The 11,708-nt window shown below is 48.0% G+C and overlaps 1 protein-coding gene across 5 annotated transcripts in view; it reads right to left on the bottom strand.

Annotated features, from left to right (window-relative positions):
* GRM7 (glutamate metabotropic receptor 7) overlaps nucleotides 1-11,708 on the bottom strand; it is a 241,955-nt gene that overhangs the window by 134,489 nt on the left and 95,758 nt on the right. For 4 of the 5 annotated variants that reach the window (XM_029958222.1, XM_029958219.1, XM_029958220.1 and 1 more), the window contains exon 1: nucleotides 10,253-10,466. In XM_029958222.1, the coding sequence (XP_029814082.1) occupies nucleotides 10,253-10,364 (112 nt within the window). In that variant the 5' untranslated portion in view covers nucleotides 10,365-10,466. Of the gene's footprint in view, nucleotides 1-10,252; nucleotides 10,470-11,708 lie in introns of those variants that run through there. The other variant, XM_029958223.1, reaches the window with a different exon arrangement.

Here is an 11,708-nt window from a genome sequence, read left to right on the forward strand (position 1 = left end):
GTTTTTTACCAACCTTTTGATATTAACACCCCAAAAATGCTGTGAACAGGGACTACTACAGGAAAACACCATAATTTGCCATCACACGACACAGGACCAGCCAAGGGACCTACCTGGAAAGAGGGTGGGGCACCATCAACAGGAGTTTTTTGTTTAAATAAGGGCATTGGTAGCGTGTTCAAATAATGATGACAGTCTCCATTATAAGATTCACTTTAGATTGAAAATATATAAATCTTGAAACACCAAAGGGAAAAGGAGCAGAACAGCCTGAGCTATAAAGTGCCTGTATACACCTCTATACATCTTCTCAACGTCCTCCTGTACATGGAAACCACTTAAAGTGCAGTATTGCAGCTCATCCTTCCTGCTCAGGTACCTTTTGGATACAGTACAGCAAATAGTATTTCAAACACTGCCTTGATAAATAACTTTCCCAAGAACATGTAAGGAAGATTGAGAACTCCACTGATCATCATTCCCTCCCTCCTGTGACTCTGCAAGGGGGGAACACACACACCCCTCATTAGAGGGGTTTGCTCCTCTCATTGACCTTTGCTTCCTACACAAGGAGCTGCAGAGGGGAGGGCTCAGACATCGTCAGGGACAGACCAGGGAGTGTTTTGGCATGCCCAGAAGGTCACCAGCAGGGCATGAAAGCCATCTTCCACAAGTGTGGAGGGTTCAGGGTGTTTGTCATCCTCAGTTGTCTGAGGAAGGAGAAGGAGTGAAGGAGGCAGGGGAGGCGCGTGATGGAAGAGGCATCTCCGAATTATTTATGTGCTGCTACTCCCCCACGGCTGGGAAAGCTGTTCTTTGCATTAGCACAAAGTGAAAAGGGACTGTGAAGTATGGAAGGTACAAGATGAGGCAATATTTTGTATTTCCTCCTGGGATACAGGATTTCAGTGACAGAAACTGGAATAACTTACTGCATCCCATTATATATTACCCTTCAGATGCAGAGACACATTTAGAGCTGGTCCCAAGTGAAGTCCCAACAAATTCATCCTACTTTGCACAACAGACATATCCCATGGGAAAATCTCAGTGTAATCACAACATTTCTATTTTCCACGGGGAAAGTCAAAATGACAGCAGGGCCTTCCTCTGCAGGAGGCTTTTATGACATTCATTCCATTCCTTCAGGAAAGCTGACAACATGCCTTGCACCACACACCGGAACAGGCACAGGAGCCAGGATGGGAGCCAGGATTCACAGGCTCCACATCTCCCCCCAGGAAGGCTGGGAGGCACAAGGGAAGAGCTTGGTGAGAGCAAAGGCACTCGGAGGGAAACCTCTAGGAAGCCTGGTTTCCCTGCCCCCAGCAGAAAGAAGGGAGTTGGGGAAGAATTTCTATCTTATCTTGCAGAAGTTTTAAGTTTTTACAGTCCAAGTCAGTTCTGTTCCTGAAGTTGGTGGTTTTGGTGTGTTTCCAGCCCACTCCCTTGGCAAGTCTTCCTTACTCAGGGATAACTTTCCCCTGCCCATGGCTCAGCCTTTGAACCCCCCACCATTTCTACCTATTTTCATTTTACAGCTTTTCGTCTCTCCTTCTCCTCTTCATCCCTCTCTTGCCCTTTCCACGGACCTGTTCCTTTTATTGTTCACTAAACCCAAATTCTCTCCCCTTCTCCTCCCCAAAACACCACCTTCTGCACTTCAAGAGTACCTTCTCCTCAGGCTTCATAATGCACATTAACAAACTTAGTCCATTCCCAATATTTCCATCATTTCTTCACCCATTTCTCTCCTCCCCAGCAGAACTTGGCTGCAGAACAAACACCAACGCTCCTGCTCCTCCGACTGCACCATCCTGCTGTCCTTCCCAGGAGGAATCATTACCCTTGAGATGCAAAAATCCTGTCAAAGAACAAATGAAAGCACCTGGATTGGGATGAAAAACTTACTGAACCTGCACCAAGCAACATCTTCCCCTCTGCATCCCAGGGCCAAACACAGGAGCATCCCCTGGGGGTGTCCAACTTCCCTGGGACAAACAAAAGCTCAACACTGCATTTCTCTGCTTTGGATTAACCAAGACTTCACCACCCACTTCTGTCCAGCTGACCCATGTGACCCCTCTCCCATCCCAGGAAGGTTTATTGAATCTGGGGGAACGTTTTGAAAGGACACTGGTGGTTATTTGTTCAGCAACAAGAATTGCCTATTTCAATTTTATTCTGTCCTTGAGATGCAATCTCCACATGGTCAATAAATGCCATAAAAAGGCAGATATTTATCATTAAAGTGGCTGAGGCTGTAGCAGGAGCAGCAGCCTGTTCCAGCTCTCCAGAAGCAGCTGGGTGAGAGCAGTGGGAGGACAGGGTGGAATTTGGGTGTGCCAGGATGGGGCTGGGCTCAGGTGCCACGTGAGCAGGCGCAAAGGCAATCATCCCCTCACATCTTTACCTCTTTCCTTCTCCCCAGCTCTATCTGATTGATTTTTCCTGAGTCTATGGAGAAGAAGGAATTACTCAGCCCCTGCTGATCCCATCCCAGAATGCCCACCCTGGACTGAGGCTCCTGCTGCTGCAGTGCCACCAGGGGCACATCCAAACCCTGAGTTCCCTGTGCCCAGCAGCTTCCCTGCTCTCCTGAAGGAGATCATAAGGACCCTGTAAAGCTACACCAGGTGTTTATCTTCTAATGATGACAAGAGATAAGAAAATACATCTATCACATGGATACCAGTGATTGCAAGTTTTTTTTAAAATTCAAATTCTTTCACAACGCACATATATTTGGTGCCAACACTCCCTGTGGAGGCAAGAGAGAGAAGTAGATGCTTCCAAAGGGCAGCTCAGATCTCATCACTCTTCTTTACTGCTCAGGGAATGGAGCCAGCCAGCCCAGGACATCTGTTATGTCTGAGGGAGGAAGAGGCCTCGCTAAAGAGATGGAGATTGCATTCCCAGTGTTTGGATAATCTAAACACACAGGCTGGTGCCTTGAGGGTTTTTGAACACCTAAGCCAGGCAGATAATGAGTTTTATCCAATATCAAGTCAGAAGCCCAGACATCACCTTAAGGACATCCCCCATGCACTGCTTCAAGGGACAGCACTTCCCACAGTGAGGGAAAAGGCACAGCAGCACTGGCCATGCACACAGTGACACAGTCACTTTGCTTTTCTGCTCTCAGAGGTACCATCCAGCTCCAAATGCAACCCAAACCACCCTCGAGGATCGAGGCAAGTGCATCTCCAAGCAGATCAGTTACAATTAAAAGGAAACCCTATTAGCCCTGACAGACTGCAGCACAGCCCAGGCTGCTGCAGCTTCACACAGCAATTGCTCCTGATTATTTTTTTCTGAAATGATAAAACATTTGTTATTTGACAATAGGAAAGAGAATAATAGATTTCAGGACAATATTATTCAACATATCTTCACTGCACACCAAAAGGACACAGTCATGAATATTTGGGAAAAGTAGAAAAATGGAAAACACTTGAAATGTTGGGATATAAATGACTTGATATTATGAGTGGTTTATGTATTTGGTTTGGCTGTATTTGATCAAGAAAACAGGCTCTCAAGAGATTGAATAAAGGGCATTCCCATCAGAAAACAGAATCACTGAACACAACCCACGACAAAGGGACAGCCCTGCACTGCAGCCCCTCCATCCCCAAGACCTCCATCCCCTCCTGCCAACACTGACCCCACACAGGAGGGGTCTGCAGGACCAGGAATTCACTGGGAAAACTCCCTGAGCCTCGAACCATCTTCTATCCTCAAATTCCAGGAGTGCCCTGGGGTCTGTGACCCTCCAAAGAGCCAAGACATGCTAAAAACCACCTGAACACATGTGGTTTCCTCAGGCTGCACTTCAAACCCAGATTTCTGGACCAGTCTGTTGCCACACAGGCTCAGCTGCTCTGCCTGAAGTGCTGCAGGATTTCTGCCCCTGGATTCTGGCAGAGGCAGATCAGTGAACACTGGCTGTTCCTCCAGCTCAGTGAAGCCAGCAGGGTGGACAGCACAACACCTTATCCCATCACCTTCCAAGCAATGACTTATCCCAGTTTCCATCTGAGCAGTGGCTCTGTTAACAGCTGGGTTTGTGAGCTGCCACAAGGAACAGAGATCAGAGACCCTCAATTTGGGGCATCACTGGGTGGTGGGCATCACCCACTGCCAGCATCTCGTGCTAAAACTCCCCTAAAACATCCTGTTTGTTCTTTATTACCATGGCCAACACGATCTCTGCCCAGCACAGGGATTCCATTAACCTCTTTCACCTTCCCTTCTCATTTTTGGGTTCAAACCCTGAGTTATGCTATGAAGTGACTGCTCCCTGCAATGAGTGTTCCAAACCCTTGAGCAGGGCTTCAGTGGATCAAGAGAAAAACAAGAGATGTTTCATTAGCACCAGAATGTAAGAGAAAAAGGAAATAGAGCAGGATTTTCTGGTTGGCACCAGGAATCATTTCTCCATTGGAGACAGACAGAGGAGTCTCCTCTCCCCTCTGAAGCACAGACAGTTGTACAACCCCCTCGTGCAGTGACTCCACTCTCTCCTGTTCCCCAGCACTGATTTGTGCTAATGGAATTCCCAACAGACAGCATAAAAATTAAGTTCTATTACAAAAATGCAGATTGAGGATCAGAGCAGGCAGCTGAGCAGACCTAGAGGAGCCCACGAGAGCTCTGTGAATCACTGAGGGATGACAGAGCAGCTCCTGGCTCTCACCAGTGTCAGTCCCATCAGCAGAGGAACTGAATTAGAGCAGAGTCTGATGACACTCCACGCTGAGGGTGTCACAGAAAGCACCAGGAGATGACTCAGATCACCAAAAACCCGCATCAAAGGACTCAGTTCTTCTGAGAAGCACAAGTCAGTGTAGAAAACAAATAACAAAGTTCTAGGAAAGGTTGTTATATTTCCAATTTTCAGTGGGTAAAGGGGCTTAAAACACTCTTTGTTACAAATAAAAAACCCATAGACAATAATTTCTGCAGGAGCTACTTAATTGTATGTCATTACTTTGTAAAAAAACCCAGGGAAATTAGAGAGGATAATATTTAATGCACAGATTATAATGCAATGCAAAACAGTGGTTCATCTGATTCTGGGGGAGTGACACACAGAGTCACAGAATATCCTGAGCTGAGAGGGACCCACAAGGACCATCCAGTCCAACCCCTGGCCATGCACAGACACCCCAACAATCCCACCCTGTCCCTCAGAGCATTGTCTAAACCCTCCTGGAGCTCTGGCAGCCTTGGGGCTGTGCCCACTGCCCTGGGGAGCCTGGTCAGTGCCAACCACCTTCTGGGGGAAGAACCTTGTCCTGATACCCAACCTGGCCCTGCCCTGGCACAGCTCCACTTGTCAGACAGAAGGACACCGTGCCCCACACAGGGGTACCCATGTGGACACACACATGGGTTTCAGTACCAAGGGTAAAGCTGGGAAAAACAAGATCAAGAAATTCAAATTCATATTGAGAAATAATAAAGAAATACTGTTCAGTAGCACTGCTGGGGAAAAAAAATATCTACTTGTGAGGGCAAGAAGGACTGAAAATCACAGAAACAAAGAATAGTTTGAGTGTGAAGGGATCTTAAAGATCACCTATTTCCAAGCCCCTGCCATGGGCAGGGAACCATGAGAGGGGTCCCCTTTCTGCCCTGGTTTGAAGGTTCTGACCCTGAGCACACTCAGCTCTGGGGTTTGTCCCTGAGCACCCCCAGCTCTGGGTTTGTCCCTGAGCACCCCCAGCTCCTGCAGTGATGCCACCCCAGCTCACCCAGATGTTCTGCCCTTGCGTAAGAGGCAGGATCACGGAGATTGGGGAATTACAGAAATGAATATTTCAGAATAGGAGGAGAAAAGAAGATAAAGAGCCTGTCACAAGTGTTGTGCTCTCTGTGCTAAGGTGGCTTAGGGCTGATTCTCCTTCCTGCTCTGCCCAGGCTTTAACGAACGGCACCGACTGAAAGTCTCCAGGAGAAACTTCAGTGCACGAGTCACATCAGCACAGTGCACAGGAGCTGTAATCCCCTTTGTGCTCGTCCTGAGCACTCAGAGAAAGGCACCAAGCTTTTCCAGGCTCTTTCTGCTCTAGCCTTTCCAACAAGCTGGGAGCATCCTCTCCTCAGTGTGGAGATCCAGCCCCTGCCTCACGGACAGGCAGCTCTGCAGGAGCAGCTCTGGTCCTGCACACACAGCTCGTGCTCAGAGCCAGCCTGGCTGGGCAGGAGCTCTGATCTCTGGGATCAGGCTGGCTCAGGGAGCCGTGGGAAGGCAGAGGGAAGAGATGAAGGTGGCAGACACAGTCTTGCAGCTCCGGGCATCCCCCTCCTCCCCCGCCTGTGCTGCAGCGGGTCGAGGGAGCACCGAGGGCTGCTCAGAGCACAGCCAGGGTGCTGGGGTGTGAAACGGGCCACTGGGGGAGAGAGAGCCTTAATAAATGCACTCCAGATCTTTCATTTATCTGTTAGGAGGCATTCAAGTGGTCTTTTGCTAACGACTTCAATATATATATTTCTTACAGATAGCAATTAACCTTCTGGTACAGATTAATCTTTTTAAAAAAATCAAAGATGAATTAATCTTTGAAATTCAAGTATTCAGTAGTTTCATTAATAATCTGAAATTGTCCTTTAGGTTTTCCATAATTAGACCATTCCCCTAATTTATTAATCCCACAGACTGCAGAGCATGTTTCAAATCTTCATCTCCTGCCACAATGACATATTCAAACTCACTTGAAGTGCTCATAATAAAAGTCACTTTGTGAAGAATTATTAACTCAGAGGATCAAGCAAAGTCTTTATATGCTAAAGCATATTTGAAAACTAAGCAGGGGTAGCACTTTCTACTCATCCTGAGATTTCCTAAGATCCTGGTTGATCAGAAACAAGTTGGGATAAAATACTGAATTTAGATAATTAGCTTGCTGCAGACTCGAGGCCAGAGATAATAAATGTGCTGGTACCTATGGACTAAATCTTCCTTTCTGCCTAAAGAACCTCATTATGAGCTACAAGACAATTGTCTGGGAGCTGATGATGCCTGTGCTCTGTGGTGTGCCTCAAATTTGGGACCAAATGCCTCCCCCTGGGGCTGCTTCTGGCAGCTCCCCTGGTCCTACAGGGCCATGCAGGGAGAACCAGCACAAGGAGCTCTGCTCCAGCACCTGTCCCAGCTCTGCTCCAACACCTGTCCCAGCTCTGCTCCAACACCTGTCCCAGCTCTGCTCCAACACCTCTCCCAGCTCTGCTCCAACACCTCTCCCAGCTCTGCTCCAACACCTCTCCCAGCTCTGCTCCTCATGGCCCCAAGTGCCATATATCCAAATGCTTTTGAACACTTCCAGGGCTGGTCACTCCACACTGCCCTGAGCAGCTGTGCCAGGGCTGGACAACACTTTCTGTGAAGAGACTTTCACGAACACCCCACCTGACTCTCCCCTGGTGCCCCTCAGGCCGTTCCCTCTCCTCCTGCCCCTTCTTCCCTGGGAGCAGAGCCCGACCCCCCCAGCCCCCCCCTCCTGTCAGGGGGTTGTGAGAGCAACAGCACAACTCCTGATGGACATCACAAGTCTTAGGTCCCTGGAAAATGAGGTAAACCACCCCCAAACCCCTCTCCTGCTCTCCATCCTCCCCTTACCCCTTCAGGGCATGCTGAGTGCACCCTGCAAGCTGGGAATAAGAGGTAAACAATCCCCAGCCCAACCATTTCAAGAACTGGACTCTCTAAGGAAAAAAATTCCTTCTCCTGTTGCATTTCTATTGCTTCTGGCCTGAGTTTTCCAATTAGTGATGGTCCTGACCAGCACCCCAAGCACCCCATTAACCCACTCTTATGGCAGCAGCAGGATCCCTCCCTCCCTCCCACCCTGGCAGTGTCTCAGGAGCACAGCTCATGTCACCCTGCTTTGGAAAGATCCTGCACAGTTACACACCTCACTCAGGCCACGTGCATTTGGACCCCTTGAAATACATTTAATATTTGAAGTGCAAATGATCTCAGTGACACTTCTCCAGTTTATGAAAGCCCCTCTCCCCTCTGCTCCCCTTTGACACCAGTGTTCACTTCACACATTCCCAGCAGCTCTTGACCACTCCAGTGTTTTCAAACAGAGGTCCAGGAGCTGCTAAAGATCTCCCCCAGCCACGAGGCAGGGAAATGAGTGGTGCTCATTGCTCCTTCAGCAGGCTCCTTCCCAACCTGCTACTCCAGCAATCCCCTGGCAGCCTGTTCAGTCCTTTCCAGGCATAGGTGTCCCTATGGAGACACTGCCACCTCAGGCACTGGGAAAACAACCCCAAAAATGTGGCACCCTCCACACCCTCTCCCCCAGGCAGGGACATTGCAACGTGAACCCCCAAGGCAGCACCTGGAGAGGGTCACAACCCATTCCCAAAGTCAGGGAACAAGGTGTCATTTTTCCACAGGGATTCAAGGTCAGGACCTGTATCTCCAGGCAGCACAGCTCCATTAAACCACCAGACAACAGGATCTTCTTACATTCCCAGGGTTTTACAACCCCAGGGAACTTGTTGACAGGTATTAAATCCCCTCAGAACTTCACCTGAGCTTTATCTGTGCGACACAAGGAGTTCAGCACAGCCCTAAGAAGCAGTAGCAGCGCCGGGGATCGGATTATTCCTGTTCCAGAGCCTCTGGAAGATGATGCACTATCCCTGTTAGTGCCTTCATCTCCTAGGCACGACCTACATCCCCCTGCATGCAGAGCTGCTGTCAGCAGGGGGTGGGTTGGGGTTTGTGCTTTGTTTTTTATGAAGGATGTGGAATTGCATGTTGACTACACGAACAGCTCGCATAATAAATTGAATTCTCCAGAAGGTCTATAAAGTGGGACAATATTCTTCACTGGAGTTTGTCCTTGACACAGAGAACATATTTCGGGTATGATTTTGCAACAGTGGATATTTGCAAATAAAGCCAATTTTAAATTATAATGAACTCTGGCATTTGTCACTTCCTGCTGTCTTAAATCCAACCCCATTTTCTTTAATACCACATAAATATGCATTTGTAGGAACAGACACATTTATGCAAATACAGGTCCCTCCTGTGACATCAATAGAAGGAAACAATTCCAGATCCCACTCTCCAAAGCCCCTTTCTTTTAAGCACAGGCACCTTCTCCACGTGCTCTGGGATGATGCTGCCAGGAGGGATCCATCAGCTCCCCCAGACAGTTTGGGAGCGAGCTGGTGCTTCTGCAGGCAGAGCTGCTGCTGATCCAGCCTTGGAACAGCCACGGGGATGGAAACCCCCAGTGGCTGCTCCAGAGCAATTCCTGCCCTGTCCTGCCCTGGCTGGGCACTGACCCCATCCCCTGAGCTGGGACTGGGCTGGTTTTATCTGAGGCAATACCAGGGCAGGCACAGGGTGGGAGGTCTGTGTTCATTCTGGGAATACAACAGAGCTTATTCCTGCACAACAACGTTGTGTTCCCCATCAGGCTCTACCACTGAAGCCTTCTGGAACCTTGCACTTATCACCAAGAATGAATGACAGCATCTGCTGATTTCTCCTTCCCAGCACAGGATCCAACTCGAAACATTTCAATTCCCAAACCCTTCTGATTCTGGATTGCAAATCAGCTTGCCAAGGATTTGTACCTCTATTCCCCAAAGAGCCAGCTAAAGTCCTCCTACACTCTGGTGTCTCTGGGGAAAATTTAGAGCTCTTTACCCTGAAGAATAAGTTACAGGGATGGGGGTATGAGCACACAGCACTCACACCTTCAGCACAGGCCCCCTTCTAGGTTCTGTAGCAGAAAACAAAAGCAAACTGCCAGACTGGAGGGAAAGATTAGAAATTGTCTCAACTGAACTAGCCCAGAGACTGAAAGCAAAGCAACCCCAGCCAGGCAGAGATGTGAGAGCTGAACAAAGTGTGACACAAACGAGTGTCAGGGCACAGGACCCCGAGCTGGGGAGAGGGAAAAGCTCAGTGTTCTCCAATCTCCCTTCTACCCATGGCAAAACCACAGGATGCCCTCCAGGGCAACAGCAGGAGCTTGGTAAGGCTCAGGGTTCTCTATTTCCCCCAGAAATGACTGAAAGCCACTGAGGTTTCAAACTCTGAAGCTCCATAAGCAATTCAGGAATGAGAACATCTAGGAGCCATTGCAGAGCATTGCAAAGAACTGAAGCAACCTTAGAATCAAATGTAAGTTCTAGAAAAATAATATCACATTCGGTACAAAATAACATTCATCACTTCCACAGCATTGTCTGGAGGGGGACGGGCGTTGCCTACCTGCCTCTCTGGAAATTTGCATGAAGGACTCGACTCCTTTTTCTCCATAATTCCCTTCAGATGCCAAAGTGGATACATAATTCCATCCCAAAGCTTTCACAATGTCCACCATTGCTTGTGCTTGGAAGGAATCTGGAGGAACCACACGTGAGAAGAAATCATAGCGCCTGTCATCACTCAACTCTGGTGCAGTTGAGGCATAACTGATTTGTGGGATCTGTAGAAAAAAATAATTTCTGATAAATATACATATTCAAACACTCACGGCACTTCTTGCAGCAGTCAGCTAAAGCTGGTGGCTCCAGCTGAGCTTTGCCTTCACTGTTTCCATCTCTGTTTCTCCACCAAGTTCCCTTACAACGTACAAGCCAAAGAAACAATCTTTCCATTGACTTCAAGTTACACAAATAAAGTGGTTAAACAATTGAAGACAACTGTATATGTGCACGTCCATAATGTCTTCCTTTCAGGCAATCTAAGTCAAACACAGCACACAAACCATTGTAATCAGTGTGTCCTTTTGTTGGTGTTCTGGTTTTACCAGCATTAGGTGATTTGGGACCCTGAATGTAACCAAGGTTAAATCTCCACCTGCCATCGCTGGCTGAAAGTCAGGAAGACCCTTCATCAACTTTTGGAGAATGAAGGGTCCTGACTTAAGCAAAAATATGTTTATTTTTTATACTTTCTGATGGAGAACAGTCGTGGAGGTTGCTGAGCATGGGCACCTCTGCCCCACAGCCACAGCCTGGGCACAGTTCAGCTCTGTGCCAACACAGCAGCCATGGCTTTCCTCCTCCCGGCAGAGTGTGACGGTGACTTTTGCAACAGAGAGACCAGAATATTGTTCAGGACTATTTTCTCCTTGATACCAAAGTCCCTGAGCAGTTATTGAGCTGACAGCATGTTAATCCCCAGACCCATTATGCAATTGTTTGAGTAACAGTCTGGGACTGCTCCTTAAATTAAGGAACCTGCCATAACTCTCACTTGAGATGCCACAGAGGGAACAAACAGCTTTGCAATATACACAAACATGATCGTATATAATGATCTGAGCCTTCTGCCTCAGGAAAGGTCAGCACTTCATGCCTCAGCACAAGCGTCTTCTGCATTCTCATATTTTGTCTCTGCAGAGCACTCTACAAGTATTTATTAGCTTTCCTGCCTTCTCAGAAAAATAAACATTGTATTTCCCCAGGATCAACTCCGCAAAGGGCTCAGCACCTTTGATTCCACAGAGATCAGGAGCACAGGAGAGCAAATTTCCCCAGGATACACATTATATCTGTGCAGTTACGTGAACATTTGCAGCTCCTACAGCAGAGGAAAATCAGCCACTTAAAGCAAAATTGGTGCTGCAGACCCAGTAGAGTGAACAGAGAGAGAACTTTGCATGAAACATTTCACAGTGATTAACTACCCCAACATCTGCTGGTATTCAACCTAAACAAAC

The sequence above is a fragment of the Manacus vitellinus genome, unplaced genomic scaffold, assembly GCF_001715985.3.
Source record: "Manacus vitellinus isolate BGI_N305 unplaced genomic scaffold, ASM171598v3 scaffold_14_pilon, whole genome shotgun sequence".
Lineage (NCBI taxonomy): Eukaryota > Metazoa > Chordata > Aves > Passeriformes > Pipridae > Manacus > Manacus vitellinus.